The sequence below is a fragment of the Loxodonta africana genome, chromosome 23, assembly GCF_030014295.1.
Source record: "Loxodonta africana isolate mLoxAfr1 chromosome 23, mLoxAfr1.hap2, whole genome shotgun sequence".
Classification (NCBI taxonomy): domain Eukaryota; kingdom Metazoa; phylum Chordata; class Mammalia; order Proboscidea; family Elephantidae; genus Loxodonta; species Loxodonta africana.
Window position 1 is genome coordinate 75576189 of NC_087364.1, and position 19783 is coordinate 75595971.

At 51.0% G+C, this 19783-nt stretch overlaps 1 protein-coding gene across 1 annotated transcript in view; it reads right to left on the bottom strand.

Moving 5' to 3' along the window:
• RARRES1 (retinoic acid receptor responder 1) overlaps window positions 1-8655 on the bottom strand; it is a 35919-nt gene extending 27264 nt beyond the window's left edge. Inside the window, exon 1 of the mRNA XM_064275651.1 lies at window positions 8340-8655. Coding sequence (XP_064131721.1) covers window positions 8340-8633 — 294 coding nt within the window. The 5' untranslated portion in view covers window positions 8634-8655. The remainder of the gene's footprint in view (window positions 1-8339) is intronic.
• Window positions 8656-19783: the final 11128 nt, after the last annotated feature.

Here is a 19783-nt window from a genome sequence, read left to right on the forward strand (position 1 = left end):
AACCCAGAGCTTCCTCCACTTTTGCGGTGCTGGAATCACCTTGTTGAAATGCTTAAATGTAGGCTTGGATTTAGAAGGTCTGGGGTGAGTGGGGTGAGGCCCAAGACTTCCCAAGCCTCACAAGCTCCCAAGGGAGCCAGTGCTTCTGGCCCACAGGCCACACGGTGCCCCAGACCATGCTGTCCTCAGGAAGCAGCCCAGCTTGCCCTGTGCCCTCAGGGCTGTGATCTGAACCACCTCTCCCGAGTCTAGCTGTAATCCTTCTTTTGGATTCCTGTTTTTCACCTTTCAGTGATATTAAATGGAGTCTTTATTGTCCTAACTCAGAGAGACAACTAACAAATGTGGGAATTACAGACTCTAGGAAACGCATGGGGGGGCGGAGGGGGTGAAGAAAAATCACTAAGATTCTGAAGTCAGGAGAGCATTCCAAAAAAAGTGTACTGCCAATGTGCAGGGTTATGGAAACTTTAACATTTATTGAGGTCATGTTACATATGAGGTACCAAGATCAATGCGTCGTCTCATTAAAATCCCCATAACAACCCCGTCAGGAGGGACCATCATTACTTCAAACCAAGAAAACCAAACCCATTGCCATGGAGTTGATTCCGACTCACAGTGACCCTATAGGACAGAATAGAACTGCCCCACAAGGTTCCCAAGGAGAGGCTGGTGGATTCGAACTGCAGACCTTGGTTAGCAGCCGAGCTTTTAGCCACTGCACCACCAGGGCTCCGGTTTATAGAAAAGCCGGTGGAGGAGCTGAGCTCCCCTGATCACCGTCCTCTAACTGCCCACAGGGATTGCACCAGCCAGGTGTGAAATGAAGAGAGAAACACCCTCAAAGTGCCTTCCCGAAATGGACGCCCTTTAAGGAGTTTTTTCTTACCACTTTAACCTCTTCCTTGGCAAAAGCTCGACCTTTGAGAATCTTTGGGAAATTTACGTGGAAGGCAAGTCAGCGAGAGGGTCGGGGTGCTGGGCCTCTGCCCGAGGGCATCCGTGAGCTCTGCCGCATTGGCTGGAAGCTTCTAGAGTTCTCTGAGTCAATGGTGCCATCCCAAAGTCGGCATAACTGGCTTTTGAAAGAATCTGTGACTCTTTGTCCTCACACACCTGCCCTTTCCCACTGGCGTGGAAAAGTGAAGTCTTTCATTTTAACCATCTGTGGAGTCTCTAAAAGGAGCCCCGGTGGTGCAGTGGTTAAGCACTCGGCTGCTGACCAAAAGCTTGGCAGTTTGAGTCCACCCGGAGATGCCTCAGAACAAAGGCCTGGTGATCTTGCTCTGAAAACCCGCCATTGAAAACTCCGTGGAGCACCGTTCCGCTCTGACACACATGGGGTCACCATGAGTCAGCCTGGCCCCGTGGAGCACCGTTCCGCTCTGACACGCATGGGGTCACCGTGAGTCAGGCTGGCCCCGTGGAGCACCGTTCCGCTCTGACACGCATGGGGTCACCATGAGTCAGGCTGGCCCCGTGGAGCACCGTCCCGCCCTGACACGCATGGGGTCACCATGAGTCAGGCTGGCCCCGTGGAGCACCGTCCCGCCCTGACACGCATGGGGTCACCATGAGTCAGGCTGGCCCCGTGGAGCACCGTCCCGCCCTGACACGCATGGGGTCACCATGAGTCAGGCTGGCCCCGTGGAGCACCGTCCCGCCCTGACACGCATGGGGTCACCATGAGTCAGGCTGGCCCCGTGGAGCACCGTTCCGCCCTGACACGCATGGGGCCACCATGAGTCAGGCTGGCCCCGTGGAGCACCGTTCCGCCCTGACACGCATGGGGCCACCATGAATCAGGCTGGCCCCGTGGAGCACCGTTCCGCTCTGACACGCATGGGGCCACCATGAGTCAGGCTGGCCCCGTGGAGCACCATTCCGCTCTGACACGCATGGGCTCACCATGAGTCAGGCTGGCCCCGTGGAGCACCGTTCCGCTCTGACACGCATGGGGTCACCATGAGTCAGGCTGGCTCGACGGTGACTAGTACCAACGGTCTATTACCACACGCTTCATTGGCTGTGACACCACACTTGAAAAGACAATGGAAAATGTCAGCGGCTGGTGAAAAATGATTGTGGTTCAAAAATGACTTATTACAAGATGGTTAAAAGCATCCCTCCTTATCAGCTCATCTGGGTGCGGTTAGCCAGGGGGGCCAGAGCCGGTCTTCCCCCCAGGGCCCTCCCATACTAGACCAAGACTCTACAGCCAAAGCTGCAGACCAGGTAGGTGCTGTGGTGGTGAGTGGGGGGCAGATCAGGTAGGTGCTGTGGTGGGGGTGGGGGGCTCAGGGCAGACCAGGTGGGCACCGTTGGGTGTGGGGGTGGGGATGGGCAGGGCAGAGACCTCGGGTGTGTCTGCTTCCCTTCAGATTCCTGAAATCCCAAAAGAGCGAGGCTGTGCTCAGAAAGGCGGTGTTTGCTCTCTGTTCTGGGCTTTCAGGAATTGTTTCTTCCGAAGGGCAAGTGTAAGGGCTCTGAAGAGTGAGCGCCCCACTCACCTTGCCAGTCCCATCCAGCACCCTTCCACTGTGGTGGTAAAAGCACTTAGAAGCCTTCCTTACACGAAAGGAAAGCTGTCCCACTCCAGCGTTTTATTACTTATCTTTCCCTCCATATTCATTGCGGCCGTTTTAGCCCTCCAGCTTTTGTTTCTGTGACCTACTTAGTGCATTCTTTTCCTATTCTGAACGATCACCTCTCAATTATGGACACTAATGGAGAGAAGACGACTCCAAGAAGACTAAGAGTAATTAGACGGCTAATTTGGATTAAAGTGCTCTAGGTCGACAACAACAACACAGAATGGCGCTTTCTTCCTACAGCAGAGACTCTGCTAACCGACCTCCAGGGTCCTCACCTGACACCCTCCAGCCCCTGCCAGACACGCAGACGGTGTCCACAGCGCTCTGATGTGGACTCCCGACCTGCTGGGTCCTCACCTGACACCCTCCAGCCCCTGCCAGACACGCAGACGGCGTCCACAGCGCTCTGATGTGGACTCCTGCTTCCTACTGCACCAGGTGGCCGGACCTCACCAAAAGTCAGTTGGTTTTGCTCCAAGCCTGTTTATGCCAGTTGTACTTATGGTCTAATAACACAAATACTATGTAAACTGGTGAGAAGCAAGTGCAAAAAAACCAAAAAGATGTTATATTCATGAAAGCCAAGTTAAATGCTTCAGGAAGAATCGATAAAGTCAAGTGTCTAAAACTTCTGCCGTTGAATTGGGTGTGAGTGACTCAAGACTGGGCAAGAAAAAAGGGGAAAAAAAGGTAGAGGATTATACACTTCCCTCTTTGAAAGCGTTCACTGTAAGGAAACCAAAATGGAAATCACAGATGGTCCATTAAGGGTGTGGTTTTTGCTAAAAAGATAATAACGAACTCCAATAAATGGCCTTGGCCCTATATCAAAATACAAGTGATAAATTTACATTGCTAGACTTTAATTTAAATTGAAGCAATTAAAGCACACACATACTTTGGTTAAATGTTCCAATTACACTTCCAACAACTGGTCCTGCCCTGGTCAGAGGGCTGCTACCTTAAGTGATGGTTACGGATTGAATCATGTCCCCCCAAAATGTGTGTCAACTTGGCTAGGCCACGGTCCCCGGTATTGTGTGATTGTCCACCATTTTGTGATCTGACGTGCTTATCCTATGTGTTGTAAATCCTAAACTCCATGATGTTAATGAAGCAGATTAGAGGCAGTTATGTTAGTATTAGAGGCAGGACTGAATCTACAGGGTTAGTTTGTATCCTGAGTCAATCTCTTTTGAGATAGAAAAGAGAGAAGCCAGCAGAGGAGAGGGACCTCACCACCACCAAGCAAGAAGAGCCAGGAGTGGAGCATGTCGTTAGGACCCAGGGTTCCCGCGCCGAGAAACTCCTAGACCAGAGGAAGACCGATGACAAGGACCTTCCCCAAGAGTCAACAGAGGAAGAAAGCCTTCCCCTGGAGCTGTGCCCTGAATTTGGACTTCTAGCCTCCTAGACTGAGAGAGAATAAATTTCTGTTTGTTGAAGCCGCTGGTGGTATTTCTGTTATAGCAGCACTAGATGACTGAGAGGGTGACTAATCTTCACACAGCGGCTGATTGCCTCTCTCTGGGCTAGATGTGCACTTGAAGATCTCAGACAATCGCTAAATGTCCTCAGCGGGCTGGGCCCTCACAGGCTGCTCAGGCAGAGACTGGTGGTGCCAGAACTTGCTGGGTGGCAAGAAGAGACTTTCCTCTGAATAAGGGCAGCCTCAAGTAGTGGGGTGTGGGGTGAACCTCGGGGGCTGATCCAGGGTGCCCTGGGTGGGGCCTGAGGCTGTGCCAGGTGAGAAGGGAAAAGTAGAGGCCTCACTGGTCATGGCAGGGTAGTGTAAGGCCGAAAAAGATGGCATGGGGCAGGGGGCAAGGAGGGAACGCAAGCCTTAGTCTTGTGATCTCGCCCTAAAATTGGCAAACCCCAGAACAGTCTCCTGGGCTGCGATTTCTGCTCAGCGCTCCCCTGCATTGACCACCACAGCTATTAGCGAGTTTCACCACTAGAGGGCAACAGGGTTTCTAAAACGAGGGGTTCTCGCAGAGCTAGGACATCACCTGCCCTGGAGGCGTTTCAAAGGCGGGTGCAGGAATCATCTGGGGAGAACAATCATCTGGTCCACTTCCAAAACTTTTTGTAGCTGAAACCCACAGCAAGAAATGCATTCCTCATCACGACCTAGTTCATACGTACACGTTTCAAACATGTAGGGCGCCTACTGACCCTGGCTTCTTCATGAGCTAGAACAGCTTGTACCCCACAAAGGACTGCACCCTACTAAACTGCTTCCGTGACCCACTGGTGGGCCCTCAGCTCCAGCAGCCCTGACGTAGTCCACGCTCTCTCTTTACAGAGGAGCGCACCCATCCCAGAGTTGGGGGGCTCCAGGAGCCCTGACACAGTCCACACTCTCACTTTACAGAGGAGCGCACCCATCCCAGAGCTGGGGGGCTCCAGGAGCCCTGACACAGTCCACGCTCTCACTTTACAGAGGAGCGCGCCCATCCCAGAGCTGGGAGGCTCCAGGAGCCCTGACACAGTCCACGCTCTCACTTTACAGAGGAGCGCGCCCATCCCAGAGCTGGGGGGCTCCAGGAGCCCTGACACAGTCCACGCTCTCACTTTACAGAGGAGCGCGCCCATCCCAGAGCTGGGGGGCTCCAGGAGCCCTGACACAGTCCACGCTCTCACTTTACAGAGGAGCGCACCCATCCCAGGGTTGGGGGGTTCCAGGAGCGCTGACACAGTCCACACTCTCTCTTTACAGAGGAGCGCACCCATCCCAGAGTTGGGCGGTTCCAGGAGCCGACACGGTCCACGCTCTCTCTTTACAGAGGAGCGCACCCATCCCAGAGTTGGGGAGCTCCAGGAGCCCTGCCTCTCCTCCTGCGCACCCGGGAATCTCTCCCTCCTGATCAGTCCTGGGTGGATGAGCTGAGCATTCGCTGACAACTCACCGATGACATAAAGAGTGAAAACCAAGTCTGAGGGATCAACCTTTTTTTTTTTAACTTCGGGTGGATGCTGCAGCTGAGCTTGTAGCCGTACTGAATGCCCCACGCGGGAGCCCAGCGGCTGCTTCAAAACCTAATGAATCTCAAAGAGGCCTTCTCTGACCACTCCACCCCAGACTATTGCTCTGGGGTCCATTCCGCCTCATAGCGACTCCACCCCACCCACCCCAGAACTGAACTAGGGCCACAATCGCTGACCACCCCACCCCACCTCACCCCACATCTGAATTAGGGACGCGATAACTGCCTGTCACATAGCAGAGCTCAGGAACTAGCTGATGAATGAACGGAAACTCTCATTTTTATGCCTGACAGTTGACACATACATCATCTTGTGGGATTCCTAAAAGGACCAGGCATGGTTGGCAGGACATGAGCTATTCCCATTCCAAATGGGGAAATCGCCAGAGGAAGCTTACTGACCTTGTCTGGGTCATGTGGCTCATTGGAGGCAAAGCCGGGGCTGGTATCAGGGCTCCCCTACAATACCCCACGGGCTGGTCCCCCACTTTCAGGAAAGACACACACGAAACAATTGCTGTAGAGCCAGCTCCGATTCAGGGCGACCCCATGTGTGTCAGAGTAGAGCTGCGATCCATGGGGTTTTCAACAGCTGATTTTTCAGAAGTAGATCAATAGGTTTTTCTTCCAAAACATCTCTGGGTAGACTCGAACCTCCAACCTTTTGGCTAGCAGCCAAGTGCGTTAACCATTTCCACCACCCAGTAGGAATCAGGGCTCACTCCCAGCCACCTCCCCTTGCCTCTACCATCTCTGAAGACCCTGCCATGTCACCATCATAGATGTGAGACACACCCTGCACCAGCCGGCCTTGACCACCCCTGCAAATGAGTTGGAAGAAAACAATTTCCTGGGAGAAACTGAAACTGTTTGGGTCTCTAGAGACTCCTGGCCCTGAAAAAGTCACTGAGCTCTCTTCCTCAGTGCCCCAATTTTAAAGCATTATAACCAATTTTGGAGGGGAAAAAAAGGTGAACCAGAAAACAACAGGCTAACCTTTCTAAGGGTCAACACCCTGGATTTTTCAACTTTTTAATCCCTTCTCCTTTCCACGTATTTGTCTCAACTTAATTCTCCTTTTTTGGCTAAAAGAGAAGTATTCCTTCAAAATTCTGTGATATAACATTACAGATGAAGAACACTGGATGCTTTGTGAAAGAGAAAGGGAATTTTTGCTTAACTCTCAGGCTCTGAGGGCCAACTTGATTATTTTGTGAAGGGTGCCAAGAATTTCATTTACTTTTTCAAGGGGGTGACTAGATGAATACAAATGAAAAATATTTTTTTTGGTCTTGGAAAGAAGGAAAAACACCCTGGAATCTGAAAACTGGTGTACTTTAGAAATCTCAGTTTGGTTTTTTGCAGGGAATCTTCCCCACTGACAGCTAGGGGCAAATCTCCAGGGGGCCTCTTTGGGGGCTCTGGGCGGTTGCCACTCTTCTCCCCTGACTGAAAACTATCAGCTCTGTTCACTCACTTCTTTGCTGGGCTAGTAAAACTGAACCCCCCCCCCGCCCCCATCCAGAGACAATAGAATTGTTAAAACAGGTAATAAGAATAACCAAACCAAAATCAAACTCGTTGAATTGATTCCAACTCATAGCAACCCCACAGGACAGAGCAGAACTGCCGGTAGGGCTTCCCAGGAGTGGTGGGTAGATCGCTACCGCCGACCTTTTGATTAGCAGCTGAACGCTTAATCACTGGCCACCAGAGCTCTGGTGATAAGAATAGGTTGCCTTTTTTTCTAGCAACAAATTGATTTCATAATTCAGTGAGTTTAGCAGCCGTCGCTGCAGGGTTATCTCTTTGAAGAACCAAGGCCAAGCTTTCGCCCCTGCGTCTGACTCTGAGCCTAGGAGAATCCTAACAGAAACTCCAACTGCCGCGCTTGAAGACTTAACCTACTTACACTCTACATTTAATTCCAGAGTCTTTGAGGCTATGAGTCTGCAAGCTTTGTATAATATTTGGGGATTATTGGAAGTAGTAACATTGTTTTGGGGCTTAATTTAATGTCAGTGTGTAACTCTCCTGTTGCTGTATCTGATGAAGAAAACAGCCTAAGCCACAGACACAAAAGGATACCTGCCCCCGGTGCCTCCAAACGCAACCACATTACAACTTCCCCATTGATTCGCTTATAGAAAACTGTGCCCTGTTCACTCACTCCCATATATTGAAGCAGGCGCCAAGATTAGGACGGTTCTTGACACTCACATTCCAGCCACATTACCCTGAAGCCCTTGCTTGGTGGCCTGCAATTAACAAGGGACAGACAGTCCCTTCGTTCCAGCATGGTAACTACCTGGTATTCGCCCACGTCTGCATACAAGGCAGATTAACCAGTAATCAAGATAACGCACTGGCTCCCTTGTGTTTATTCACTGATGTGTGGTGCACAATTTCACATGGGTTTAAACACACTTTTGATGTGGTGAAACTGTGCACTACAGATTAGTAAGTAAGCATAAGTAAGCCAGTAAAAAAAAAAAAAAAGCCAGTTTGTGCCTGTTTATTAGGTAATCGGTCCCTGGTTGCATAGCAGCCACCCTGGGTACCTCTAGACAAGATTAAGCTTTGTCCTTGGGGCCCTTTCCTCAGTTTACCCAGACGCCTGTCTCCCAGGTATGGGGACGGTCGAGAGCGCTGCCCTGTGAAACACCTTCGCCGCCTGAGCGCCTGTGGGCTCCTTCTGCGCCCTGCACACCTGGAGGACGCCTGGCGCTCGCCTCGCGCCCCCCGGACTCACCCGCGCGCGGCCCTCCTGCACCGCGGCCAGAACCCGCAGCGCGCTGGGCGAGCCGGCACGGAAGTTGAAGAAGTGCAGCGCCGCGCGCGCCGTCTGCTGCAGGAGCCAGCGCGGGGGCCCCGCGTCCTGCCACCGCCCGCGGTCCTCGGGCCCCCCGGAGCCCGCCGAGGTCCCCGCCGCCCGCGGGAGGGCGAGCAGCGCCAGCAGGGCGAGCAGCGGGGCGGCGGGGCGCGGGCCCCCGGGCCGGGGCGCGGGCGGCGCGTGCCGGCGGGGCTGCACGGACGCGGGCGGCATCTCTGCGCTCGACTGACCGGCACGAAGCGGGCGGTGTCGGCGCTTCGCGGAAATAAGGCCGCGCGCCCTCCCTCCGCCCCGGGGCGGCCGGCTGGAGGGGCCGGGTCCCCGCTCGCCGCGCCCTCTCCGCGCTCCCCGCGGCCCTGGGCCCCCCGCTTCCCCGCCCCCGGCCGGCTCCTGGGGCCCCGGCTCTGCGCCCGGACACGGCGGCGCCTCCCCCAGAGCGCGCGGGGCGGAGGGGTCAGGGGGCGCCTCCCCGAGAGCGCGCGGCCCGGCCCAGCTCGGGGACTTGGCTCCTCTCCCCTGAGGTGGCTGTGATCTCGCCGCCCTGGGAGAACAGAGCGATCCCGCTTCGGGTCTCCCAGGCTTGGGGCTGTGACTCCCGAGAGAATGAAGGAAGGGACAAGGGGAGAAGGCGGCTGGACGCAGTGGGCATGGGTGGGGGTCACTGTGGGGGCAGTGGAGGGAGGCCACTGAGGCCGGCGTGAGCAGTCAGTCGCTGGCCCGGAAGCAGAGGAGAGGAGACCAGGAGGGCAGAGGGGTAGCTGGCAGAGTAAGATAAGGACCGACGGGCCCCATTGGAACACGTTGTAGGTCGTTGATAATCCTGGTGGGAGAGCAGGTGGAAAGGCTGGGGGTGGAAGCAGGATTCCAGCGGGGTGACACATGGATGGCGCCTGGGGGAGAGGAGGCAGTCGGTATAGACGACTCTTTCCAGACACCTGCCAGCGAAGGGATAAGATGGCCCTTGCTTTAAAGCCACAGACAAGAGAGGAAGTGCAGAAGAACCAGGGGTCAGGAGGTAGAACTGGTGCTGCTGGCCGTTCCCAGCACCTATTCCTCCATTCCTCTTCATTTAGTTCAGGGGTCCTCCCTTCCTCAACATCTGCTGACCCCAATCCCACTGATGGGGCTAAAAGAAGTCCTAGCCCTTAAGTAGTGACTGGTTCACGCCGGGCGCACCAAGGTTCTGGCAAATGAGATTCTGGGACAAGTGGGGTGTTATCTCTGAAAAACCACCTCCCTCCTCCTCTTTCTCCACGTTCATCCCTTGTCTGTCCTTTCTGTGGATACTTAGGGAACACCTGCTCTGTTAAGTCCTGGAGAAATGAGGGTGAACAGCCAGACACACACCTTAGCTCTCCTCAGCACACCTGAAGTGGGGAGGGGCACTCAGTGAGGCAAAGAGGTGCGCCCCGCATTGGATGCAGTTACCTGCTGTGGAGAAAAATTAAACAGGAGGGAGGGAGGAGAGCTGGGGGATGGTTGTAGTTTAAATGATGTGATGGGGCAGGCCTCCCTGAGGAGGTGATCTTTGAGTGAGCACCTGAGGAGCTGAGGCACAAGCCCTTTGAAGAGCACTCTGTTGTTAGGTGCTGCCCAGTTGGCTCTGACTCATAGTGACCCCGTGTACAACAGAACAAAACCCTGCCCAGTCCCACGCAATTCTCCGTGTCGTCGTTAGACTTGAGCCCATTGTTGCTGCCACTGTGTCAGTCCATCTCGTCGGGGGTCTTCCTCCCTTTTGCTGACCTTCTGTAGGGAAGAGCACTCTAGGCACGAGGAGGGAACAGCAAGCACAGCGGCCGGCCCTGAGGCAGCAGCCGCCTGGCAGGTTTGAGGTAGAGCAAGACACTGCAGCTGGAGGGAAAGACAAGGGGGAGAGTTTCGGGGGCAGAAGTCAGAGGATGAGGTGTGGGGGGGAGGTGCTGGCTGACTGACCATGCAGGACTGGGGGGGTGGTGACTGACCATACAGGGCTGGGGGGGTGACTGACCATGCAAGAGTGGGGGAGTAACTGACCATGCAGGACTTGGGGGGTGGTGACTGACCATACAGGGCTGGGGGGGGTGGTGACTGATCATACAGGGCTGGGGGGGTGACTGACCATGCAGGAGTGGGGGAGTAACTGACCATGCAGGACTGGGGGGGTGGTGACTGACCATACAGGGCTGGGGGGGTGACTGACCATGCAAGAGTGGGGGAGTAACTGACCATGCAGGACTGGGGGGGTGGTGACTGACCATACAGGGCTGGGGGGGTGGTGACTGACCATACAGGGCTGGGGGGGGTGACTGACCATGCAGGACTGGGGGGCTGATGACTGACCATGCAGGACTGGGGGGGTGGCGACTGACCATACAGGGCTGGGAGGGTGACTGAACATGCAGGACTGGGGCGGTGACTGACCATGCAGGACTGGGGGGGGGTGGTGACTGACCATACAGGGCTGGGGGGGTGACTGACCATTCAGGACTGGGGGAGTGGCTGATCATGCAGGACTGAGGGGTGGTGACCATGCAGGACTGGGGGGGTGACTGACCATGCAGGGGAGGGTGACTGACCATGCAGGACTGGGGGGGTGACTGACCATGCAGGACTGGGAGGGTGGCTGACCATGCAGGACTGGGGGGGTGACCATGCAGGACTAGGGGGTGACTGACTATGCAGGACTGGAGGGGTGACTGACCATGCAGGGGAGGGTGACTGACCATGCAGGACTGGGGGGGTGACTGACCATGCAGGACTGAGGGGGGAGTGACTGACCATGCAGGACTGAGGGGTGACTGACCATGCAGGACTGGGGGGGGGGGTGACTGACCTTACAGGCTGAGGGGGGAGGTGACTGATCATGCGGGACTGGGGGGGTGGGTGACCATGCAGGACTGGACAGGCCCTTGTGTGTCTGTACGTGTCACCTGCCCGCTCTCCCCTGTCCTCCTGTCAGCTTGAGAATGAAGCCAGTTCCAGGAATGCAGAGCAGAGAGACAGGAGACTCTGGGTTCCTGATGACTCTGTCGAGTCCCTGAATCAACTGACCCTGGATCTCATTTCTTATTGTTCAAGTCCGTTGAAGTTGGAGTTTCTGTTTCTTGCCCTCAGGGACAGCCTAACATAGATAATATCTCCCCAGAACCCTGCCAATTCCCCCTCCAAGGGGTTGTAGTAATAAGGCTATATTGGGGTTTTATAAAAATTGAATTTTCCTTATTCTACTTCAGTGTTTTGTCCCCACGGGGTGTGTTAGGCTACTTTCAGCTGCAAGTAATAGGCAATCTGATGACGAGTGTGGACTGAACGAGTGATTGCAAGTGTGAGGTTCTGGGGATGGTTTGGTGACTCAGTGATTTTCTGAAGAGTCCGGGCTCTCTCCATCCTTTTGTACAGCTATCCCTAGCTAATTGGCTTTTTGTCCATGGACTTGTTGCTTCATGGCTATAGAATGGCTACCACAGCTCCAGACATCACATTTTCACATGCTGCATCCAAAGGAAGAAAGCAAAGGGTGGGTCTTCAGGGTGGAAAGAGTGCCACATAAAGTGCCTTTTTTTTTTTTTTTTAACTTGTTTGTTTTCATCAGGGAAGAATGCTCTTTGCAAGAATATTTTCTCTCCCAGTCCTGTCCACCCTGCATACCTTCCTTTATATTATATTGGCCAGAACTCAGTCATGTTGGCAAACCCTACCTTCAAAGGAGGCTGGAAAATATCTGCCCTCTTTTCAGCTTTGTGATGTTTAAGTTTGTTTGTCAACTTGGCTGGGCCATGGTTCTCAGTGGTTTGGCAGTTATAATGTAGTTTGGCAGTCAAATAATAAAGTAATCACTTCCATGATGAGATTTGATATGATGTGATCACCTCCAAGATGGGATTTACTGTTAGTAGCCATTCAGCTGAAAGGGAGATTCCTTGGGGGTGTGACCTGCATCCAATATAGTTGTACTTTCTTGCAAGGCTCGCTGGCTTTTGCTCTCTCTGGATCCTGCAGCTGGCTCCCATTCATCTGACCTCTGGTTCTTGGGACCTGAGCTAGCAGTTTACCTGCTGATCTTGGAAGCCTTCAGTCTCTGCAGCCTGTGAACCAGAGGCTCTGTGTGTTTCACTGGCAAGAACTTATTTGAGTTCTTAGCTGCAAAGGAGGCTGGGAAATGTAGTCTTTGTTCAGGGTGGCCATGGGCATGCTTCGTACTGAAATCAGGACTCTGGTACTAAGGAAGAAGAGTGTGTCTCACACCAGAGGTCCTAGAAGCAGACCCTGAGATGAAGGTTGTGTGCAAGATTGTTTGAAGGAAATGCTTCATGGAAAGTTGCAAAGAGGAGGGAAGACAGACAGACAGAAAGGACTGGGGAATAAGTGCCGCTACGCGAGCTCGGGGAACTAGCCCAGGGTTAGTTATCTGACCAGCAATAGTAATTGCAGTAGTAATTACAGCTTTTTAAATGCACATTTAATAATTATAGCTTTCATTTTATAAATAGAAATGTTCTGGGGCACAGGAGGCATTTCCTTCCCTGAGAACTGTCTGTTCAGGTCCTCTGTTCATTTTTCTGTGAGATTGTGGGGTTTCTGTTTTTGTAGAAGCTCTTTAAGTACTAAGGAAACCAGTTCTTGGCCTGTTGTGTGTCTCACTAATTGTTGTTTTTTCTCAGTTTGTGTAAAGGATTGAATTGTTTCCCCCAGAAGTGTGCGTTGGAGCCCTAACCCCTATTCGGGGGAATGTGACCTTAAGTGGAAATAGGGTCCTTGTAGATGTAGTTAGTTAACATGAGGTTTATACTGGAGTAGGTGGGCCCTAACCGATAAGACTAGTGTCTTTATAAAGAGAGGAGAAGAGACAGACAGACAGACAGGAAAGACGGCCCTGTGATGACAGGTAGAGATCGGAGTGATACGTCCACCAGCCAAGGGACACCCGGGACTACCAGATGCAGGAAGAGACAAGGAAGGCTCTTCCCCTAGGGCCTTCAGAGAGAACCTGGCCCTCCTGACACCCTGAATTTGGGCTTCTCTCCTCCAAAACTGTGACACGGTAAATTTCTGTTGCCTTCAGCCAGCCAGTTTGTGGCATTTTGCTACGGCAGCCCAGGAAAGTAGTACAGTTCATACGTGGTGTTTGCGATGCACGCACACTGTTCCTCCTTGCCAGATACCACACGTGGGGTGACGTTGTTAACTGCACAGCACGGTCTCCAAAGGGCCTGTCGTCTTGGGCCATGTGTACCACCTCCCACCCGGGTCTCTCTTCCACTGGGTTGTTTCAACAGGAAAGAAGCAAAGTCTTAGTGACCAGATTCTGGCTGTCAGCCCCCATGCAGAAGTAGGTGTTCCCCATAAGAGTGTCCAAATTTGTCATGTTTCTTATTCCTTAGTCATTGCTCAGATTATCATGAGCACTTTTATATAGAAAACTTGGTTTGTGTGCAAGAAACATAATGGCCTATAAAGCTATAATGACTTTTAATAATATGAAAAGATAGTCTAGATGGCGAGAGAGTAAATTCATACAACTTTTCAGCAGATAATTTATATTATCTACCCTATGACCCAGAAATTCCCCTTCTAGAATTTATAGTAAAGATGAACGCACACACATAGGTATGTGTAAGCGTGTCCTTCTCCGTGTGTGGATTGTTAGCTCCTCAAGGAAAAAGATGCCCAATATCTCATTCTCTGCTCCAGGTCCCCTAGAACAGTACCTGGAACACCATAGAAGCCAACATATATTTATTGAAAGAATGAAGAGTAAAATGCGGGAAAAAAATCTAAATTTCATGGTTGAATAATGACAGTGCCTCCACATAGTGGAATATTGTGCAGCCATTAAGAAGGAGGAGGTAGACCCGGGTTTGCCATCTGAACCATCTCTCAGGTTTAATGTTGGTAAGAGACAACCAGGTGGAGAATAGAGCAACCAACGTGCTACAGTTTGTGTAAAAAGAAACAAAGAGCATACATGCTTGCACACAGATGGAAACCCTGGTAGTGTAGCGGTTAAGTGCTATGGCTGCTAACCAACGGGTCAGCAGTTCGCAATCCACCAGGCGCTCCTTGGGAACTTTCTGGGGCAGTTCTGCTCTGTCCTATAGGGTCACTATGAGTAGGAATCGGCTCGACGGCAGTGGGTTTCGCACACAGACATGAATGCTGGAATATGCAAAGGCTGTCTGAAAAGCCACCTCAGAAATTGTGCCATTGGCAGTTATAGGATGCAGGAGAGCAGAAGGAGAGAAACTTTTCACCAGGAAGCCCTTGTGATGATGTTTTTAAATGTGTGTTACCTATACTAAATCAGCAAATAAATGAACTGCGGCTTGTGAATGAACGTATCAGTTTCCTCTGCAGTAGGGAGGCCGCCATTTCTACAAAGGCTTTACAGTTCTGTCATCCGACATAGCCAGAGCTAGCCTGCTCTCGGGTTCCCCTCCACCCCATAGAGTTCAGGCTTGTCTTTCTCCCTATGAACCTTGCCTTTTTACACTCTTCTTTTGTCTCAGGCCTAGTTGAGCTATCCCATGCTTTTAGGAAAGAAATTAATAAGTTAATTCACACTATGGTGTAAATGACTGTCATGGCTTACTACATTGCTTCTCCCAGAAGTATTAATTTAATACAAAGTCTTGAGCCAAGAGACTGAGGAGGTTGCAGGCATCAGTAGAGTGTGCTGAATAGAGGTACCCAGCAGCCCCTGAACATCCATGTCTCCCCTTCCCTTCCCCCTTGAGTTCACAAAGAGGCTGGAGAACAGGGGAGGAAGGAGGGCTTGCTGAGTCTTCACTGTTCATTCCCCTCCTCCCCAGAGCGGCCAAGATGTGTCTTCCTTTGAGTTCAGGAGCGTTCCCTTAAAATTAGAGGAGGGCTAAATGCTGAAGTACCCTCACCAATGGACTTAACTGGGCGTGAGGAGACCAGGGCATGACATGCTGAGAAAGAAAGGCCTGATGACACTGCTGTCCTGGTGACCCTGCTCATGGAGGGTGTGGAATAGGGTCCAGAAACCAGCTCCCATGAGCCTCAGGCCTCATGGCCCTTTAACCAAGCCCTGGCAATATACCCAGAATAGGTAGGGTTGAGTGGACCCTGGTGTTTGGACCCTCCCAGCAGCCATCCCCCCCACCCTCTCAGTGATGCTGCTCTGATTTCATCCTTACTCACCCCTCACTGCGCTGCTGACAGCACCCCGAGAGGCTGACCCTGTGACCCAGGAGGAAGTCAACAGCCTGGGCCTTAGGTGACCCAGGAGGAAGTCAACAGCCTGGGCCTTAGGTGACCCAGGAGGAAGTCTACAGCCTGGGCCTTAGGTGACCCAGGAGGAAGTCAACAGCCTGGGCCTTAGGTGACCCAGGAGGAAGTCAACAGCCTGGGGCTTAGGTGACCCAGGAGGAAGTCAACAGCCTGGGCCTTAGGTGACCCAGGAGGAAGTCTACAGCCTGGGCCTTAGGCGTAGAGCACTTGGACTAAGCAGACCCAGCTGACCTCTAAAGACGACAAGCAGCATCAAGGTTCCTACATTAGAGTGCTCTGGTGCTGTCAGCATTGGGCCTTGACCAGCAGTGGAATGTGAGTGTGAGTGTGAGTGTGAGTGTACTCAGTACGTGGTAAAAAAAAAAATATTTGCTCGACTGTTCTTGATGGGGGATATTACTGAGCTTGAGCAGATGAAAAGAACTGTTACATATTTCCCTGCTCTTTTTTTTTTTTTTTTTACCCTCTATGGGTAAACCCTGGTGGCGTAGTGGTTAAGTGCTATGGCTGCTAACCAAAGGGTCGGCAGTTCAAATCCACCAGGGGCTCCTTGGAAACTCTATGGGGCAGTTCTACTCTGTCCTATAGGGTCACTATGAGATGGAATCGAATCGATGGCACTGGGTTTGGTTTTTTGGTTTTGTACTCTCTATGGACATGAAACAATCCTCTTAAAATCCATCATGTCTTAACCTTTAAAAATAAAAGTAATTTCTGTTATGTGGCTTTGAGAACTTTTTCATTTCTTCCCAAGATTTGACAAGGCCTTTTTTCATGCATAATTGCCAACAGATGGTTTTGTAATGTAATGAAATGAATATGGTCAGTACAACACGTATTGCGTTTTGCAACTTTCCAAATTAAGCCCCCCTTATTTTTTTTATACTGTGGTAGTTAAGAACACAACATCTTTGTAGTTCAAGTCTATATTTTCTAGTGAATTTGGCACGGTACTTTGGTTTTGCATCAGTCACTTGGAATAAGAGATTGGCCTCTCCAAGAATGGATTAACTTGGTGAACTAGAACTGAGGAGTAAATCAAATTACAAATTAGCACATTTAGTTTTCCCAGCAAAAGTTATTTAAATGAAGCTTGAAAGAGTGAAGTTTGTTCTTTCTTCTTTGAGAAGATGCTATATATTCATTACAGAGTGAAAAGAAGGATTTAATTTTTTTTCCCCTGGGGATGATACTTAGAATTTTATGTTCTTCAAAGAAAAATCTTTCACAGTTGTTAATATTTCCATGCCCTGAACTTCCCAGAGTGATTAATTTATGAACCTCTGTTTTTGGCATGAGTATTCACCAACCAAGCTTGCATGGAGTGTGTTATCTGAGTAAATCAAAACCAACTCCTCATCCCACAGAAGACATCTGCCCACACAAGGCAACCTAGATAACATGACAATGAGTTGGAAAACCCACTGACTTTGTCCCCGCCCCCCACCGCCCCAATTCTTCCACAGGGTCCATGACAGGGAGCGTGTATAACAGTGAGAACAAACAGAAGGACTGATAGGTAAATCAGCTGACTAACACAGAGATAACACAGCCTCATCATATATATAGAGAGCTTGGCTGAGCTCTTGGAATGTGATGATGGGGTGGGTGGATCTTTAAGGAGGGAAGCTAGTCGAGAAAAGCTGGATTTGTGGTAGGTTTAGAAGCGTCGTCAGGCTGTGGGAACAGCAAGGGGCAGACTGTTAAGGCAGAAGGGGTGGCTCCAGCGAACAAAGTGAAAGGGAGGCCAAACACAGGTTAGCAGTGAGGCTACCTGAGGTGAAGGGAAAAGGAGGTCGACCTGGAAGCCCACATGGGCATCTCTTCTTAGAGTTGTCTCAAAGTCCCTGCACACCTAGGCTGAAGACGCTTCAACTGCCCAGGGTGAGCTTGATCATAAGAACATTGATTTTTGTAAGTAAATGCTAATGCAAAAATGATTTTCTCTTCACTGGTAATAACAGAAGACAACCATCCTTTAGTATAAGGAGGAAATGTGGTTGACTAAATGAAATTCTACCTTTGGATTCTTTCCTTTTTTTTTTAATTTTATTGGCCAAAGCACCTACCACGGCCATGCCTAACTTCTTCAGAGGGTAGGCAGGTACAATATCATTGTGCACCCGGGGAAGTTGAGAGCTGCAAGTATTTGAAATGGCACAAATCCCCACCACAGCTGCGACTACCAGGTGAGGCTGTCCTTTCCAAGAGCAGAGTCTTTTAAAATTGGGGCCTGTCTTTGTCACCTAGTGCTGCCGTAACCGAAATACCACAAGTGGATGGCTTTAACAAAGAGAAATTTATTTTCTCACAGTCTAGTAGATTACAAGTCCAAATTTAGGTGGTCAGCTCCAGGGAAAGGCCTTCTCTCTCTGTTGGCTCTGGAAGAAGGTACTTGTCCTCAGTCTTCCCCTGGTCAAGGAGCTTCTCAGGCGCAGGGACCCCAGGTCCAAAGGACGCACTGTGCTCCTGGTGCTGCTTTCTTGGTGGTATGAGGTCCCCCGTCTCTCTGCTCACTTCTTTCTCTTGTATCTCAAGAGACCGCCTCAAGACACAATCCAATCTTGCAGGTTGAGTCCCGCCTCACTAACACAACTGCCACCCATCCTCCCTCATTAACATCATGGAGGCAGGATTTACAACATACAGGAAAATCACGCAATACGGGGAATCATGGCCCAGCCCAACTGATACATACATTTTTGGGGGGATATAAATTCAACCCATGACAGAGCCTTTCTCAATAATTGGGGCCATAACCATGACAGTATTAAGCAAACTTTTTGATACATCTTTTCCTTATACTTGGAGCCCAAAACTCTAACAATGTCTGTTTTTGCAAATGTATCATTTCTTGCTACAACCTTCAGGGAAGATGCAAAGTGATATTGTAATTCAGAATAAAAAAAAATTGAACAGTTAATTGCAGGCTTTTAGAGGGTTTTTCTAATTCATCTCACACATGAAACTCTCTCTAAACACATTACATACATGGAATCCGGGAGATGGAGTTGACTTTTACTGGTTTCAATAATCCTCTTGTGATATGTGTTAGGAAATGACCGACTGAATAAGAAAAACCTTATTATTTCCCTGCTATTTTTTTTTTTTTATCAGACATTGGTCTAGGACAGTGGTTCTCAGACTTGAGCAGGCATCAGACCCCCCTGGTGGGCTTCTTAAAGCACAGATTGCGGGGTGGGGGGGCAGAGATTCTGATCCAGGGGGCCTGGGATGGGCCTGAGACTCTGCATTTCTAATAAGTACCCTGGTGTCACTGATGCTGCAGGTGTGGCCACCAGACTTCAGGAAGCGCTGGTTTAGGAAGGGGTAGTTAGGGGGATGGGAGAACCCTTCCTGCCTCTGGGCACCTGTGTGGGAGGGGCTGGAAGGCAACCTGGTTAAGGCACATTTATCCACTGATCCACTGGCACCTTCCAGGCTTGGGGAGACTGCAGGGCAAGGGAATCAGAGCTGTGAGTGAGAGACTGTCCAACCGGGGCTGGCTCTTTTGTGTTTCCTAAGAGCTAAAAGGGGTCCCTGGGTGGTAAGAACGGTTAACACACTGCTGAGGTTGCTAACTGAAAGGTTAGAAGTTGAGTCCACCCAGAGGCGCCTTGGAAGAAAGGACTGGTGATCTAATTTAAAAAAGTCAGCCACTGAAAACCCTCTGGGGTACAGCTCTACTCTGACACACATGGGCTAAACAAACCATGTAACATTACCCACCCTGCAAAAGGTCTGCTTCCTCTTGGCCCGTTCTTCAGTAATTTCTGTTTTTGTTTTTAGAACAGAGGGTCCTGATGGAACATTCTTTTTAACAGTTATGCTAATTCCACCAAATTCTTGAGAGAAAAAAAAACAAAAGACTTACCCAGTCATTTTTCCGTTTCCAACTGTACTGCTTTTCGTAAACAAACATCTCCTGGGCCCAGCATTAAGTGTGGTCACTGCCAAGGCACAGCCCCATGGTGGCCAGCACTCACCCCTTTTCTTGACATCCTCACCCCTGATTGGGGCTGCACACTCAGGCCTTGTCACAAGGAGTGGCAGGTTTTTGTTTTTTCGTGGTGGTATACACACCAAAACAAACAAGCCTGTTGCTGTCAAGTAGATTCTGACTCATA